Here is an 18,976-nt window from a genome sequence, read left to right on the forward strand (position 1 = left end):
ATTAAACACTGAAAATGATAGCAATAGTAGTGCACTTCTTCTTGAACGTAACCATGTCCTTATTACAGTGTTTCTATTAATGGTGTTGTAATGCATTTTAATTTGTGGTGTGTGTGTGTGTGTGTGTGTAACTAACTATCCAGCCTGCAAAGATAACCACAACCCTTGATGTCTTGTCTTTCATACTGGCCCTGACAAATACTGACTTGTAGTTATTCTCTAAAAAAATTCAGCATGTCAGAAAGAGAAATCACAATTGCTCTGTATTAAAGGTAACGTAAACAATTGCAGTGCTCATGGGTAGCAGTAACCTACTATCTAGCTTAAACCTGTTTTAGGTTCATAACGTTTTTTTTTTATGTAAGTAACTAGCTATTAGCAGGTTCACATTCACAGGTGTGGTAAATATTTCCATGCTAAGAGCTAGCTCTACCACTCAGAGACGTTGCTGTTAGCACTGTAGTACTTCTCCATGAGATTGCGAATAAAACCTGTTTTCGTCAAAACAAGGTTGAAATCATAGGCATGTGGCTTCTTTAGGAGCATATACCATTATTTCACAATCTCATAGCTCGTGGTAACTCTGGCTTGGATGGTTACGACATCATGGTTAATAATCGAAATCCTTTATACACATTATGAATGGGCTTTTTACTTATGGAACCTCACTGTTGAGCTCTAAACAATTCATTATTGATTTTGAGTCACTGGGTCGCATGGCAGGGAAGCTATTGAAAAAATGCAACTATTTGTTAAAGGAATTATTACACATCAGAAATCAAAATAGGTCAGCTACATGATACTAGTTTTGTATAATTTGTTTAAATCATAATTTTCCCTAATATGGGCAAGTCAGCACAAAGGCATTGAAAATATCATTGGTTTTGTTTTTATTTATTCTGATTTTATTTTCGATATATCCCGGACCATTTTTACGTCCAAGTGTTTACATGGAAACATTGACCATTTTTATATGGCTGACCTGTGGTTATTAGTGCAAATGGCAGGGAAGGAATATCCACCACAGCTGGCATGTTATGTCAGTGGTTTGAGGAATGGATGCACTGTGTTTGTAACATCAGCGTGATCTTCTGTGTATGTGATGCTTCACCTATTGAATGCTGCTCTTCAATCAGCCCCACAGCTCTAATTTGGGATGGCTGTCCATAATGTGGAAATTACTTAAAAGGTCCATCCCTACTTTAAAGATCCTTGCCTACTCTGGCAACACTTTCAAACATTATAGCTCCAAAATCACATCATGGATTGTTAGAGTGGCCGTCTTTGATATAACAACACAAAGTCAATATGTAAATTAAGATCAAACTTGTGCATTACAATGTAGTAAAACTACACAGTTGTTTTTTTATTGTCAGCAAAACTATTTTAAAATGTTCTTTTCAGATTCAACACCCATTGCTACAACACCTGTGAACACTACAACACCCACAATGCCACCAACAAGTGAGTGCTTGAAACTAATTCTTTCAGTTCTCTATCTTGTTATAACAGACAGTTATTGTCTTAATTGACTTGTCAGATTTCACTGTTGAGATTAACTTGCATAATTATAAAATGTTTTTCATCAGATTCAACAACACCACCATTAACACCACCACCACCAACAACAACAACAACAACAACAACAACACCACCAACACCACCACCAACAACAACAAACAACACCACCACCACCAACAACAACAACAACAACAACAACAACAACACTACCACCAACAACACACCAACAACAACAACAACAACAACACTACCACCAACAACACCACCACAACAACAACAACACCACCACCACCAACAAGTAAGTGCTTAACAATAATTGAGTATAGTCTTTGATGTGGCTTGAATATTTATGATAATGATGTTTATATGTAGTAAAACCTTTTTTATAGTAAAAAGTTTGACTTCAATACCTCACAACACAAAACACAACAACACCCTTAAATTTAACAACTGTAGTTATGAGTGACTTTTCAAATATAAGGGATGGCATAACACTTCCCCAGTTAACGTTTCTATTGTAGTTTTTGTTGTTTGGAACTCCACCAACAACTATTATTACCAATAGGTATTCACAAGTAAGTTGTGGGGTAACCCTCCCTGATTGAGAATTGTTGAAATGGTGAAAATGTTCAGTAATTTATTTGAAGTAATTATTACTTACTTTTAAACTGTTGCATTTTCGGCTCCAATATCAGTGGTTACGTCTATCCCAGCTCCAACCACAGCCCTCACAACAACTACAAAGGCAACTACCACTACCACTATCACCACCACCACCACAGTTGTTACAGGTATTGTTTTATCAACAAATAGGGGGTAAGAAGGTACAAAGAATTGTCCTATGATCCATCACAAAGTATATTTTACATTATGGGTCACCTTATGTCAGATGTTTTAAACCCCATGTGTCATGATTTGCCAACTTGGTTCTACACAATAACAATTACCTGTTAATGTGAGACTTTATACAGAAAGAATCAAAATGGGTGACGTAGCTACCAGACAATATCCACACAGCACTGACTACTTCTCAAATATTGCTCTTTTTAAATTCAACCAGCCACTTGACATTTCAAAGCTGTAGTAACAAAAATGTTGAAAAGGATATGAGCATTTTTGAGATTACTAGTTTTATACCTGCCTTGTCAATGCTTTCTTTTTGAAAGTGACAATGATATTAGAAAAAATGCTTCCAAAAGCCTTGATTTACACTGGTCTCCTCTCTTGTGTATTCTTTCGTGTCCAGTCTACCTTTTTCTGGAATGTATTTTTTACTTTACATCACAACAAAAAATAGTTAATTCATGTCTATCAATAGCTTTGCTTTCTTGTCATCTTTTCTAAATAAACAGGTTTTGATGTGCAAATGTCAGTCACATTGGACAAGGAGTACACAGACGCATTAAGTAATCCAGAAAGTGACACATACAAGAATCTCAAATCAAGCATTGAAACAGTGGTAAGACATTGTTAACAATATATCCAGTTCTAACCAATTCTAACTTGTATTTAAAGTTCTTCGTGTTCTAATGTAGTTAACCGTATCTCTCTACAGTTGGAGGAACAATATAAGGGAATGACAGGGTTTCTCAGTGTTTTTGTGAAAGCGTTCAGGTATGGTAATTCTGGCACTGAAAACATTTGGATGCAGGAAGCTACACATTTCACATCACCACTTTGCTTTTGTTTGTTATTACAGACAAGGAAGTGTAATTACAGACTTTGTTGTTCAGACAACACAAGTTATAACGGATGAATTTGCCAAAGCAAATCAAGACCTCCCTGAAGCAATGAAGCCTATTGCCCCTGTTTTTGGCCCAGTTACAGCAGTTTACAACAGTAAGTTCAAAAAGGCTTTATTACTTTTTGTTTAACTTAATTGAATTCTTAACTGTCCTCTCTTTTTTTTCTCCAAAGGTCCAACTCCAATCAGCCCTCCTCCTGACATCCTTTATACTGGTAACACTATGAGGCTGACGTGTGACGAGCCTCCTGAGAGCCTTGCTATGGGAACAATTTCTGTATCTAGGTGGAAATTTAATGGACGGGAAATAAAAAATAACAGAAGGATTAAAATTACTATTTCTGGCAAAAAGTCTTTGCTTACCATTCAGAATGTCGTCCTTGCTGATATTGGTAAGTCGAAGCTAGCTGAATTTGTTGTTTGTTGGGTTTGTTGTTATTACTTTTACTATTATTATTATTTTTATGGCTAAAAATTATTTCCCATGGGCATCAAAAAATTAAAAATAGAAAGAACCCAAGCAAGATCTAATCTGAAGCGTGCTCTTATTTTTGGGGAGCATGCAGGGAAGGTTTTGAAACCATTGTTGCAATAAAAGGATGCATTTGGAGGATCAGAGACAATAACCAGGTTCATCAGTGATGACAGACCTATGTAGACTGATGTAGCCTGTTATGAAGTGCACATAGTTTGCCTACAGTGGGTTTTATTGTTATAAACCCCAGGGATTTTGTTGTTTTCTATTTTATTTTATTTTCACTTTTAATTAACCATACATGCCAGACGTTACACAAAATCATCTGGGATGTCATCCTTAGAAACTGTTTGGAAAAGGGCATGGCTGAACCCTCTGTCTATCACTATTAAGCGCTAACTTCAACCAGTCAAAATCAGCGAACTAGTAAGCCAGTTGGGAAAAGAGTCAAAACTTATTTTTCATCATGAAAAGCCTTCAGTGCTGTTCTTTGCTCTGCTTTCAAAGAAGAAGAAGAAAAAAAACAGATGCTAGTAGCATCAATAGCCTTTTTAGCAGCTGTTTTAGAATGAACAGTCATTTCTCATTGCGTCACACAGTAGTTCCTCAGAGGATGCTGATTGGTCAAAATCTCAAACATGATGGATTCACATGATTTTGGTATCTGATGAATCCAGTTGCGTCACAGTTATTCCGACCATTTTTTTGTTTTGCCAGATTGAATGGAATACGGAATGATCAAATGACACAGACTGCACAGATATATCGTAGTTAGGGTTGATTTTTATTGTTGGATTATTGTGAAAAGCTTTCTTTTCCTGTGTTAGAGTAAAATGAAAAAAATTCAATTGATTTTGAAGCTGACAGAATTATCTACTTGCTTAGCCATCATATTCATATTACAAATCAGAGCCCATATCACTCACTGCTACTGCATCTTACATTAAATATTGAATATGAAAATATTTTATAGATTATTAACAATTTTCTGTTTTTCTTTATTTCACACTGGTAGCTATGTAATTATTAATACTTTTCTTAATCACAGGAAACTATGAATGTACTCTGGAGGGCCAAGTAATTACATTCTCCCAAAAAGGACGTGTACTGGAAGCTAAAATCAAACAAGCTCCCAATGTGCAAATACAGAGTAAAGTGAATGTTAAATGCCAAGAGGTCAAGGAACAACCCCTTGATTGCTGTGTGCAGTCACCCTATACAGTGAAGTGGTATCGAGGCCTAACTGTTTTACCAACAGGTATGTATAAAGTCTTTGTTAAAAACTCCTCAATGTGATCATGTTGGAAAGCTGGACGCAGCTATTAACAGTTTATCTTATTAACAAGTTGTTAAATGTTCACAGAACAAATTCCCCAACCAGGAAGCTACTGCATCAGGCATAAATACAAGATAAGCTGTGACGAATTACTTACGATTACTTTTGAGTGTAAGGTAGATGAACCAACTGGTTATATGATGACGACAGCAATGACCATTTTCAGAGACCGTAAGAGCAACCTTTAAAACCTTTGTTTTTGTTTTGTTTTTTTGTCGTTTTTACTATCTCTTTCTCTAACACTAACTGATTATTTGTTATTATTTAACTCTTAAGCTATTGAATGTGACGATAACCAGTATGGGGCTGGACGACAAGGTGACACTTCAACTATTGGTTGTGGTAAAGGTCAAGAAGGGAGCAAGACTGCAGTCTGTGAGGAAAGAAAATGGAAACTTACAGAGGACACGTGCATCTTAACCCAAATCAAGGACTTAGTCATTGTGTCACAGGTAGGTGATCTACTGGGCATAACATATCATCCCTATTAGAAATCTCTGAAATATACAGTGTACCGTACAAGTCACAAGTATTAGCTATTAACACAAAATCCGATATTCAAAATTGGGATTTTGTGAATGCTAAAATATCCGTTAGTCCTCTCTCAAGGTACCGTAGCAGCTTCTCCTTTTTAGCCAGAGCTGACTCTTTTTCATTGTTTAAAATTACAAGGGCTCCAGCAAAAAATCATATCAACTGTCTCTAATGTTAATTTGATGAGTGAACCAAAATGAAATTTTTCTATTTATGGTGAGATCACACTATGTGATTTTAGCCCTGATTTTCCACTCTGCGACTTTTTTGTGAGATCGCCAACAAATGCCCCCAGATCAGAGGCTAATCGATGTACTGATTATACAACGGGACCCACAGGTTCGACAAGAACTCGCCAATGTCTCATCAACACCAGAAAAATATCTAGCAAGCTAAATCCTACTTTTACTGAATTAAAGGATCTGAATACTTCTTTAGCTTCTGCCAGATTATACAAAAGCAAACCAATAATGCAGTATAATCATATGTAAAGATGTGTCTTACAAATACTTATTTTCATAAATGATGTGCCTTCTGACAAGGAACACCTTTTCGCTAACTAGTATACTAGTAAAATAGCCCAGGCCTAACAACACCTATTTGTCATAAATAGTTTGAAATTTCATACTAATGAAATGTGGTATCATCAGTTTTTGTGTTTTCACTATGTTTTTTTTTTTTTTTTCAGGATTTGGAAAAGGAGCAAGTGCCTGAATTTGTGGGGAATCTGAGTAGAACTGTTCTGGAAGAAAAAACAGAAGTCTCAGAATCATCTGCAACTATATCAGCTATTGTTGGGATCCTAAACACCATTGCAAATGTGTCCACTACTGTTGATAAACCTGTCATGGAGGTAGGTTAAACCCTCTGCTCTGTAGCTTCTTGGTGAAGGTTATCTGCGTTATGTCAGCAAATGTACCTTTTGACTTTCTGAAGAGGTTGTACCCACACAATGAAATGTCTTTTAATCTGCAGGATGTACTTCAAACAGTTGATGTCATCATTGGTGATGATGCAAGAGAGTCCTGGGCAACTCTGAATTCAAATGGAACCCGCAATGCGAGCTCAGAATTACTGGGTTCACTGGAGACTCTCTCTAATGGGTTAGTCGGGGAGTTTGTCATCGAAACTGAGCGGATCCTGCTCAACAGAACCAGGTTTAACAATTCCTTCATGGCAAATCTGAACTCCAGCATCATTTTAGACATTCCAGACACCGACATTACCAACACCTCTATCACCACCATCACCTTCTCCACCCTTAATAATGTTATGCCAGTACGGAATACCAGCTTTAACATGAGCCTCTTCAATGCAAACAGCAGTGAAACAGTCAGTGATAACACCATCAATGCTGCTGTAGTGTTGATCCGAATTAATGCAACAATACAGAATGTCACTCTGACCTACAACAAGCGGAACAAGTCCCTGTCACTAAACCCTCAGTGCGTCTTCTGGAACTTTACACTCTTTGATAATTTGGGCGCTTGGGACGATGAGGGATGTGAATTTGTTTCGGACGTTAACAATACGGTAACCTGCAACTGTAACCATCTCACCTCTTTCTCAATTCTGATGGCAACGGACATCCCTCCAGAATTGAAAGATGTCTTGGATATAATAACTTATGTTGGAGTTGGGATATCTCTGGCAAGCTTAGTTATATGTCTCATTATTGAAGGATACGTTTGGAAAGCCATTACCAGAAATAGCACTGCTTTCATGCGTCATGTTTCCATCATTAACACTGCCCTATCTCTATTGATCGCTGACATCTGTTTCATCATTGCTGCCTCTGTTGCCAAGAACTCCCTTGAAAATCCAGGAGAAGACTACAACGTTCCAGTTGGACCATGCAGCACAGCAACATTTTTTATGCACTTTTTCTACCTTGCTCTGTTCTTTTGGATGCTTGTGTCAGGCCTTCTACTCTTTTACCGGACAGTCATGGTCTTCTCCCACATGTCCAAGTCAACCATGTTGGCCATTGGCTTCAGTTTAGGCTATGGGGGCCCTCTGATTATAGCTGTAATTACTGTTGCTGTCACAGCACCGGGAAAAGGATACATCAGGAAAGACTATGCTTGTTGGCTGAACTGGATGGAAACAAAGGCTCTGCTGGCCATGGTGATACCTGCCTTGATCATAGTTTTTATCAACATTTTAATTGTAATTGTGGTCCTGTTCAAAATGCTAAGAAGAGGTGTGGGAGACGCCGCCCAAACAGATGAGAAGCATACACTGTGGGTCATTGTAAGGTGTGTGGTCATTTTGACACCTTTATTTGGACTGACCTGGTCTTTAGGAGTTGGAACCATGGTATCGTCAACAAATAAAGGACTCCACATTGCCTTTGCATTCTTCAATTCACTACAGGTATTTGCATCCATTGAAATACATGGTTTTAATTTAATGCTTACAAGGCAGTATTTTTGTATAATAAAACATTTTAGGTACTTTCCTTCAGATGATAAAGAATACTTGCCATCTGTTTTTTCTTCAGGGTTTCTTCATTTTGGTGTTTGGGACACTATTCGATTCAAAGGTAGGTTGACTTCAAAAAAGATATATGTTAGTTTGGGAAACACACTTTATTTTACTTTGTTGATGAGAGTTAGATGATAAGATTGATACCACTCTGACAATAGTGGAGAAAGTATTCTTTATTTAAGCAACAGTACCAATACCACAACCTTCGTTTCAAGTAAAAATACAGAAGTATTATCAGCAAAATGTATTCAAAGCAACACTATGTAAGATTTGATATTTGTTGGCGCCCTCAGTTGCAATAGCACTATATATAGCCAACTGTAGACGTGCATTTATTACAATAACGTTACTTATTATCAAAAACTAGCGACTAACTAACTAGTCAACAACTTTTCTAACACAGCCAAACATCAAGCAAGAGCAACAACACATAGCATAGCAAGCCAGCTAATATTACTTATTTGTCCAACAGCAGGAAGACCTCACTAATAACTAAAAGCCAGTCTGAGATTTACTCTTGCCTGGTGGGCTCTTGCTCGGTCACTCTCTCATTATATCTTACATGATGCTTCAGTATCAAAATAAAAAAATGAAATAAAAATGCTCAATTATTATACATATATAATAAGAGCAGGTTTTTACTGTCTGAGGTGGAGTATAAAAAAAGTAGTGTAATTACGTGAATGTACTACTTTCCACTGCTGCCATTCCTAATGTCTATGCTAACCTTAGCTGATTGTCTTCTGTCTAGCAGAAAGACTGGGGGAGCAGCTAGCCTGGCTCTGTCCAAAGTTCAACAGTGCCCCTACCAGCACCTGTAACACTTACTGACAAGTTGTGGCTTATCTGGTTTATTTAATCTATACAGAAACGAAAAGTTGTGGTTTTGTGAGGATTTGTGTAGTGTAACCATTTCTTGCCGTTAAACAGTATACAATATGTTAAGTAGTAGTTTTCCTCTTGGTTGTAGTTTCATATTTAGCGCACAGATATGAGAGTTGTATCAATGTTCTCATTTAACTTGAGAAGAAAGTGAATAAGAAATATTTCCCAAAATGTGAAACTGTTCTTTTAAAGTTCCAATTTTGCTAAATATTTACCAAATTGCATTAAATTTTATTGTGCTTGTAGATCCGTGCTCTTCTCTCAAAGAAATTACCTGGGCCTACATCAAGCACAGGCTCTAATCCAACGAGAGTAAGTAATTTATTTTTAACATAACAATACTATTGCATAATGGTTTTCTTAGTTAAAATATAATACCTGTAGTTCAATCTACAGACCTGGCAAATGTTTCAGTAATTATTACATTCAATCTGCGAATGTTTTTTTTTTTTTGCTATCATTTATTGTTATACATTTCTTTCTACTATAGAGTACAAGTGGTGGTGTTTCCTCTCTCAGTGGACTAAACTTGATAAGTCGACTGCGTGGAAGAAGATGTAAGTTGTTGTTTTAAATTTAGCAGCTTTTTGACTTACTTGAATTAACTTGCCTAAGTAACCGTTAATTTGTCTTTCAGATATCTATCGTGTGTCAGAAGCGACAAACTCAAGCAGCAATGGTGCATCGGAGTCATTCATGAATATATGAATCAACACAATAATATGTACATATAAAATCGATTTCATTACTGATTCAAAAGACCAGACAGTTATTGTAAGATCTTTCAGTAAATAATCTGAACCTTTGTTTTGTATGACAACTTTATTTTTACTGGGATAATATTTTAAACACTGGTGCAACAACTGGGCAGTCAATTGGTCCGTCTATAATGACAATACTTAGGAAAGCAAGTGTGACATATATAAATTGAGATTTGGAAGCGGTGTAGCTATGCTAAACTCTGGCTCTGCCATCTTTGTTGTATTTCACATATAATTTCAATAGTCTCCATCATCCACAGAGAGTTGTAATATACTATTTTATTGTTATTTTAATTGATTATTCAACATCTGGCCAAGTGCTAATGTGCAATGTACTGGTAAAAATTAAATTAAGAAATGAAATTGGAAAACTATTAATGCAATACAACTATAATGTTAATTTGCTCAGAAATGTGCTAGTTAGGATGAACTTTGCTGTTAAATAATATGGATGGTTCATTGAAATGTCTGTGAACAGTAGATATATTTTTTCAAATCATTTATTTTTATAAAGTTATAAATAAAAAGCTTTCCAAACTTCAAAGAGTGTTCCTCTCTGCACTGCTACGAGAATGACGACAGCTGTCTAGCCCCTGGCTTTCAACCACAGAGCAATAAGCGGTTTTAATGTTTTATCTGGTTTTGTTTTGTAACTTGTTAGGCCCACTGATGATCTAGCAACAAAGGATTTAAGAGCGGCACAACTGCCTTTTCCTGCGATCCCTGGTTAGCGCACAGCTAATGGGAGTCCAACAAGCATCTGCAGCTTTAAACATTAAGTCTGCCAGCAGACTGTACTGGAGCAAAACAAAATGAATGCGGTCGTTAACTCTGCAAGGACAATAGAAGCAAAACGCCTTCCCTCCTCCACCCTGCATCAGCAGACACTGCACAGCAAAGCGTTTGGACGCCGGGAAATAATGTCTCCAAGCCTGGCTCACAGGATTGCCAGCTTATCACCACAGCACAGTGGCAACTCCACCATCTGTACATCCATGCAACTGTTATTTTCATAGCACATACAATGATGATTTTGTTAAGTGAATAAATTCAATACTCAGGCATTGAAGTGCTTTCCCCCATTTACAGGATAGCAAATCCAAAAGAAGCAGACTCCAGCCAAGAAATATTATTAGGACAACACAAACAAATCCTCCAAGCTCTTACTAATCGCAATCAGGCAATGGTAAATCAAATCACTCCATTAAGCTAAGAAAATTCACATGTTCAATTTTATTGAGCACCAAATCATCTTAAGCCTTGTATGGTATTCGGGTCAAATAAATCTGTTTCAGATTTTTACAAGAAGAAAAATGGTACAAGTATACATTTTTTCTAGCTGAAACTCAATGGCCTTAGCTTATTTTCTGTGATATTAATTAAGCACACATGCTACTATACCCCACACATTTACAACCTTCATATGGTCTTCGGGTCAGTTCGACCCGCATGCACAGAGACACACAGAAACATGATCACACACACATACACAGACACACACACACAGAGAATGTTACATTGTTATAATCTAAGCACAGAGAAGCTGTTTGCTCTCACTTTTCCACACTCTTTACCCTGTGTCCACCTGCAAGCCATAACATTGTAAACATCATACATTTTGTTACACCTGCACATCAAGCGGGTGGGACAAAATAGATAAATACCTCTGCATGACAGTACAGAATCTTCCACTCTCAGTAGGACCAAAAGATTTAGCTGTCAGATGGCTTTAGAGCTCATATTTGAAGAGAGTCAGGCACACAGCCATGTGGAAGAGGAAGATGTCTCCAAATATGAGGATAATTTAGATATCAACTCAGAGTATTCTGATTCTGAAAGTGAATTTGAAGATGGCCTTCACTCGGAATATGCACAAGGAGCCCCACAGATAGCCACTGGAAGAGCCCCACAGATACACTGTAAAATGTAATTTTAGGCCCCTTCATATCTTAAAGAGCTCATAGCACCCTATTACCCCTCTAGAACACTACGTTCTCTGAATGCTGGGCTACTTGTGGTTCCTATAGACTCTAAAAGTAGAACAGGAGCTAGAGCCTTCAGTTACCAAGCTCCTCTCCTGTGGAACCAGCTTCCAGTTGTGGTTCGGGAGGCAGACACCCTCACCACATTCAAGAGTAGGCTTAAGACATTCCTCTTTGATAAAGCTTATAGTTAGGACTGGATCAGGTGAGTCCTGAACCATCCATACCAACCATAGTTATGCTGCTATGGGCCTAGACTATCAGGGGATTTCCCATCATGCACTGAGCTCCTCTCTTCCTCTCTCTCTCCTTCTGCACTCATTCATGTCCCATTAATGCATGTTACTAACTTCACTTCTTCCCCGGAGTTCTTGTGCTTTGTCGTCTCGCAGGTTCTCATGGATCCTGGTGGAGCCTCCTGCCATGGTCCTGCTTGACTGCTATTGCTAATATCACTGATATTAGTTTTATTATTATTATAAGTATTATTATTGCTACGATTACTGTTGTTGCTGTTGTCGCTGCTTGTTGTCCCCCATTGTTGCTGTTGTCGTCGTCTTCTTCATGTTCATCATCATCAGTCACTACTATTAGTGTAGTTGTTGCTACTGTTGTGCTGTGCACCTGTCTGTCTGTTTGTCTGTCTGTCTGTCTCTCTCTCTCGCTCTCTCACTCTCTCTCTCTCTCTCTCTCTCTCACCCCAACTGGTCGAGGCAGACGGTTTCTGCCTCTTAACAGGCAGTTTTTCCTTGCCCACGTTGCCAAGTGCTTGCTCATGGTGGTACTGTTGGGTCTCTGAAAATGTTATAAGGAGTTCAGTCGAGACCTGCTCCATTTGAAAAGTGTCCTGAGATAACTTCTGTTATGAATTGGCGCTATACAAATAAAATTTAATTGAATTGAATTGCCTCTTAAAAAACATGATGAATTAATTTTACCACTCACGAGATAGATTTATTTAGATCTCTCTGATGTAAGCATAACTTTTACTTTAGCATGCAATGTTATTAGGTGAAAATACCTTTTATTGCTGGGATTATGGAATGTGTGGATTGATCACTATCTGCCTGAGCCTGGAAGGGGACAGTTAAAAGAAATACAATAATTTAACACAACCAAAGCTCACCACAACTCACAAACATCTTGTGTCCAGTACAAGTGAAAACTGTAACATAGGCCTATAACCCACAAAGACATTTCCTAGTATTAAAATGTACATATTCTGGACAAGATGACCTTAAAGAATAATGTAAGCCACTGAGTATGCCAGCAAATACGTTCCCTATCATAACAGGCTATGATAAACTGAGTGTTAAGATCTTTTCAGACAGGGAGACACTCTTGTCTGTACCGAGTCCGATCTTCGGGCTCTCATTGCGTGAGTAAACAGTGGGCGTGCTCATTGGGCGCGCTACACGTGGTAACCATGGAAACTGCACAGCTACGAATATTACACTAAGGTTTTTCCTCAATTTTAACGTGACAAAAGTCTTGAAAGTTACCTATTTTCAACACCGAGGAAGTTGTGGATTGAAAAATGAATAAAGTATTGACCAAGTTTCATCAAAATATAGCCACGTTATGTCCATAATATAGTTCAGCTAGCGTTAGCCCACATTACTACACATCATTACTAGAAAGCACAAAAAACTGGCGCTGACTTACAGAAACAAAAGGGTCTGCACAATCTTAAGTAAAAGCATATAACCACAAAACGAAATACTTTAAATATTAAAAGTAAAAGTAGCCTACTCAGTGGAGGAAAATGGCTCTTGTGATTATTATTATATATCACGTATGTATTATTACAGATGCAGTAATGTAAAAAGTACAATATTTCCCTCTGAAATTTAGTGGAGTAAAAGTAGAAAGTAGTATGAAAAGAAAAAAAACTCAATTAAAGTGTTTAAAGTACTTTGTACTTAAGTATTGAGTAAATGTACTTAGCTACATTCCAAAACAGAAAAAAAGCACAATTATCAAAAACTTACTTTTTCTAAATGAATCCAGCTCAAGTAGACTGAGCTGGTGAGATTTTTCAACCACAAATTACAAGTAACTTACTAAAAGCGAGTGTTAATAGCAGGTTGATAAAAACTGATTTTGGTCAATTTACTATTTTTAGTTAAATACCATGTTTGCATTTACAGTGTAGCATATCTTGAATTAAAAGCCAGTTTTAACAGATAGGTCTTCAATTTCCTAGCGACAAAAGTAAGCAATTTAAATTGCTTTCGGAGCAAGGTAAATTTCCACAGCAATGGGATTACTTTGATATTGTATGCTATAGTTACTTTTGGATGACCTCTGGCAAAGAATTCTCTTTAATTACATAATATTACATTAGTTTGACACTAGAGACAGTGTTGCCTTCATGGCATCATTAGTGAAGACAGATTATTCAATAATTCAAATAATTTGAGTTATAGAAATCTTCCCTTATACTGAGACTATGACCTCTGTTAAGAGGTCTAGGTGGTCCAGATGCCAGTCTGTGTGCCAGCGCCTCTGCAGCTCTGCACCATCTGCAACACTTAATGTGTACAGAGAGCAACTTGTGCTCTCGTCATCATGTTAGTAGCCATCATTGTGCACACCAAAAGGCCACTCTTGAAGTTGAAAGCAGGAACTTGATGTCTATTTGAAAAAACTTTAACGGAGGCGGCACGTCGTCATCGCACAGCTTCCTCGTTCTTCTGGACTTAAAAGACTTGTTGGCTACCCATTCAAGTTAGCTACTTGGTGTGTTTTTGAAAGGGGTGGAAGAGGAAATGATTGGTATGGGGTTCAATTGAATGAACCAAGTGAGGCTTGTACATAGATTGCAGCAAGAACCATGCTGGAAGTCTTAGACCTGCCTGTGACTCACCAAGTCCTAGGCTGTTTGTCCATGCCCTCGATACATAGAAGACTTTTCTCATCTGATCTGATAAAACCAGATAAGTTCATGTAACTTAAAATAGTTGAAACGGATTAAAACTAACTAAATTTTGTCTTGATCAAGTAGCTTAAGTAAATTTAAGTAACACTGACATTATTTTTAATAAAATACGTAGTAAATGTACTTGATCAAGAATGTTTCTGTAACTTACAGTTAGTGTCACTTAAAATTGCTAAAAGCTGCTTATTGCATTACAGTAAGTGGAGTGGTGCTTCACAAAAGACAGTGGTGATGAACACATAACATCAACACATAACTGCAAATTATTTTAAATTTACCTATATGTAATTATACATTTCTCACCAAGCATATAGATCTCCACTGTTCGTCCTCTTTTTCAGTTTCATATCCTGATGGCATATACTGCATTTGACTTTTCTTTTTAGCAGTTTCCTCTTCTGAAGCCACTTTATCAGCTTCAGGGCATTTCTTTTCGAGGTTTCCTCTTTAATGAGCTTCTTCAGTTGGTTGAATATGGTCATGGTTTTATGCATTTAAAAAAGCATTAAACCAGAGAATGTCTGTGGTGGTTTGGGCGTGTACGTTGAGCTTGCAATCCCGCTCTCAGCACGTCATCAACGCGATGACGTTGGGAGGCGGCAACATTTAACGTTCATATTTACCGGTACGTTAACTCTCAGAAGTTTCTGAGAGTGCAGCCAAGAAAAGCATGGAGAACTCTGGCCAAAATCGACAGGGGCGAATGCGGACGCGGGCCAATAAGAATGGCGGTGTGGGGATGGATACACTGGAGTCGGCGGCTGTCAGCTGCCTGGGAATGTGTCTTGTTGCACACACATTATGGAAAACTAACGTTAGCTTGTCAGCACTAACGTTACTCACCCGCCCGCGGTGGCGAAGCCGACCTGCCGCTGCGAGGCACTCACCTCGCCCGGCTAGACGAGACTGACTTAACCGCAGCGACAACATTACAAGTTTAAAAAAAAAAAAAAAACTTTTAGGAAAATATTCAAAGTGATGATGATAAATGCACCCCGAAGTTTACATAAAATAAATTGCATGCTTTATGTGCTTCACACAAAATGGAAATAAAAGTATATGCATGTATTTATGTTATGACATGCATACACTGACATAGAACATACACTGTAAACCCGGATAAGTTGAGTTTACTTAAAAAATTTGAGGAAACCGGTTGCCCTAAAAAAATTAAGTAATGTTTCATGAAAATTTTAAGTTCAATGCACTAACCTCCAAGTTGATTTAACTTAAAATCATTTGTAATATAAATGTATTTGCTCATTTATTCCACTTAAAATGTAAAGCTCAATGCACTTATCTCCAAGTAGATTTAACTTAAAATCATTTGTAATATTAATTTCATTGCTCATTTATTCCACTTAAAATTGAATGCCCAGTGCACTAACCTCCAAGTTGATTTCACTTGAAATAACTTGTAATGTTAATTTACCCAATTACTCCACCTAGTATCTTAAGAGTAAAAAACAAAATTACATTTCATTAAACTGTTTTAAACCAGAAATTCTAAATTAAGAAAATAAAAAGCAAAACACAAAAGTACATTCTTTTCATGTTTTATTTTAACTTAGGGCAGAGGAAACATTTTTAAACCATATTATTTGTTCTTGGTTGACCCTGGCGGTATATAACATATTTTAGAAGGGAAAGAAGACTGCCTCTTCTCTTTTAACTTCTGTTGCTCTCTACATGCACGAATTGGAAAGTGGAACCACAACTTTAGCTTTGATGTGCACAATGCCAGTGTCTTCCATGCTCCCACTATGACAGGATTGCTGGAGGAAATTAGTAAACACGGCTTCCTCCGCCTCCTACTCCTCAAATCCGCCTTCTTCTTCGCTTGGCACAGTAGCTACTGTGCAGCGGAAGATGTCAGCCTCCGTGTAGGGGGACCCGAGGTATATGTACACATAAATGCGAAATCTGAAGTAATAAAAACGTAACGACTCGTTTCATAGGGTGACTATATAGCACTAACAACATAGTTATATGTATTATTTTACATTTCTGTTAATAAATCACCATAAATATTACACACTGGACCTTTAATCACTAAAAAAAAACAATGCACCTGCATCATTTACAACAAATGTAGTTACTTACAGGGAAGGTTTTGAAGAATTCAGAGGGATCATCCCCGAAGATGACTGGCAGTCCCCGAAGACAAAGGCACCTTATGTCTGTTGGCTCCATGGTCTGCAAGACAGTGGACATAACTAAATCACATATAATTATTAAATACATTACATGACTTCCTCCCAGTTTTTAATTACTTTTAGGGCTGTCAAAGTAACATGTTAAATTAATTATAGAAAAAATAATGCAGATTAATCAGACTGCGTCCATGAGGAGAATTAGGAAACTTCAGCTCACTCTACAGCACAGTAGGTGGAAAGAGAAAAACAAAAAAACTAAAAAAATATCAATTGAAAATATTTATATATTATATTTAACTTCTGTAAACTGCAATTTCCATTAGCTTCCGAGCTAATGAGTCTCTAGCAAGTGGAAATATCCATATTACTGATTAAAACAACGTTTTTACTGCTCACAAACAGCCACTGCAGCTAAATCTATGGACTATGGAGAGAAAATGTCTTTAACTGGTTAAAATGTTGTTTTCTCTACTCTGGAACTAAAATGTGACGAACGTTAGCGTATAATCTTAGCTGATTAAAACAACATTTTTCACCGCTCAAACAGCCAACTAACACACAGTGGCAACTCTAAAATCAAATATTAAAACACAGTGTGGTCGCTCCCTCACCAGATTCAGTCGTCCTGTCTCAGCACACATTGACTCGATAGGCTAACCTGGGCGCAACAGGTGAACACAAATGCGGGAGACGTAACGGAAATGCTGCATTCAAGTGCTGCCAGAATAATCGGAAAAATTAATTCGAACTTCAAATTAATATAACCTATACATTTTGCTTAGATATAACGTGCAATAGAATATTAAAGTTAATTGCTGTCCATGAAGAGTGACTATAGCACAAACCCTGATAATAAGTCAATATTTTTGTGGTTTTAGGGAATGTAGGTTACTCATGCAGCAACAAGTCTGGGACAAAATAAAGCTTTAAACCGTCTCAGCAAGTTTGATAACGTGAATCTCCACTGGTATGCTATCAATGTCTTTGTAACACTCTGAAAAATATTAAAATACAACACATCTGTTTTGTAACATCCATGTTGTTCCCACATTATTTCCCACAAAGTCGGAAAAATTACTTCCCAACTCAGGAGTGCCGAAACTTCCAATACAAATGAATGCAGCACTAATCTTCAAGATTCAAATTCTGTTGTGACGAGAAATAAAGAGGCGTGGTCATGACCAAAACTTATGAATTCCAGCCATTAAACTTAAAATTATTCACACATTATATTGCTATCAAATTTAAGTATATTCTACTTCTAATTAGTAGAATATACTTACATTCAATAGTAATGCAATCAAACTTAAATGTATTGATTACATTGTACTTGATTGTTTGATTAGATAGGAAATCCGGGCTAACAGTGTAGTGGGAGCATGGAAGACACTGGCATTGTGCACATCAAAGCTAAAGTTGTGGTTCCACTTTCCAATTCGTGCATGTAGAGAGCAACAGAAGTTAAAAGAGAAGAGGCAGTCTTCTTTCCCTTCTAAAATATGTTATATACCACCAGGGTCAACCAAGAACAAATAATATGGTTTAAAAATGTTTCCTGCGCCCTAAGTTAAAATAAAACATAAAAAGAATGTACTTTTGTGTTTTGCTTTTTATTTTTTAGAATTTCTGGTTTTTAATGAAACAGAAGTTTGTTTTTTACTCTTAAGACACTTGGTGGAGTAATTGGGTAAAGCAATTAACATTACAAGTGATTTCAAGTGAAATCAAATTGGAGGTTAGTGCATTGGGCTTTACATTTTAAGTGGAATAAATGAGCAAATACATTTATATTACAAATGATTTTAAGTTAAATCAACTTGGAGGTTAGTGCATTGAACTTAAAATAACAATTTCAGTACTCATGTTTTTAAGTTAAATTTCCTCAATTTTTTTTTTTGTAAACTCAACTTACCCGGGTTTACAGTGTATGCCCCAGAGGCTCACCCACTGCTTCAAAAGTGAGATCAATATTTCATGATCCACTGTGTCAAATGCAGCAGTTAAATCTAAAAGCACAAGGATAACACGGTCACCAGAGTCAGTAGCTAAAAAGATATCATTAAAAACTCTTAAGAGAGCTGATTTGGTGCTGTGCACGGTTTTAAAACCGGATTGGAAAACCTCTAGGATATTATGGTCTTCCAGAAAGGC

General features: G+C 37.1%; 1 protein-coding gene across 50 annotated transcripts in view; it reads left to right on the forward strand.

Annotated features, from left to right (window-relative positions):
* Nucleotides 1-10,290, forward strand: part of LOC127367939 (uncharacterized) — a 56,819-nt gene extending 46,529 nt beyond the window's left edge. For all 50 annotated transcript variants that reach the window (XM_051408196.1, XM_051408200.1, XM_051408211.1 and 47 more), the window contains 17 exons: nt 1,405-1,464; nt 1,590-1,707; nt 1,746-1,819; nt 2,217-2,312; nt 2,874-2,980; nt 3,077-3,135; nt 3,221-3,360; nt 3,439-3,657; nt 4,789-4,998; nt 5,104-5,247; nt 5,353-5,528; nt 6,299-6,463; nt 6,586-7,986; nt 8,114-8,155; nt 9,232-9,297; nt 9,476-9,542; nt 9,623-10,290. In XM_051408196.1, coding sequence (XP_051264156.1) covers nt 1,405-1,464; nt 1,590-1,707; nt 1,746-1,819; nt 2,217-2,312; nt 2,874-2,980; nt 3,077-3,135; nt 3,221-3,360; nt 3,439-3,657; nt 4,789-4,998; nt 5,104-5,247; nt 5,353-5,528; nt 6,299-6,463; nt 6,586-7,986; nt 8,114-8,155; nt 9,232-9,297; nt 9,476-9,542; nt 9,623-9,693 — 3,215 coding nt within the window. In that variant the 3' untranslated portion in view covers nt 9,694-10,290. The remainder of the gene's footprint in view (nt 1-1,404; nt 1,465-1,589; nt 1,708-1,745; nt 1,820-2,216; nt 2,313-2,873; nt 2,981-3,076; nt 3,136-3,220; nt 3,361-3,438; nt 3,658-4,788; nt 4,999-5,103; nt 5,248-5,352; nt 5,529-6,298; nt 6,464-6,585; nt 7,987-8,113; nt 8,156-9,231; nt 9,298-9,475; nt 9,543-9,622) is intronic.
* The last annotated feature ends 8,686 nt before the right edge of the window (nt 10,291-18,976 follow it).

Source organism: Dicentrarchus labrax, unplaced genomic scaffold, assembly GCF_905237075.1.
Source record: "Dicentrarchus labrax unplaced genomic scaffold, dlabrax2021, whole genome shotgun sequence".
NCBI lineage: Eukaryota > Metazoa > Chordata > Actinopteri > Moronidae > Dicentrarchus > Dicentrarchus labrax.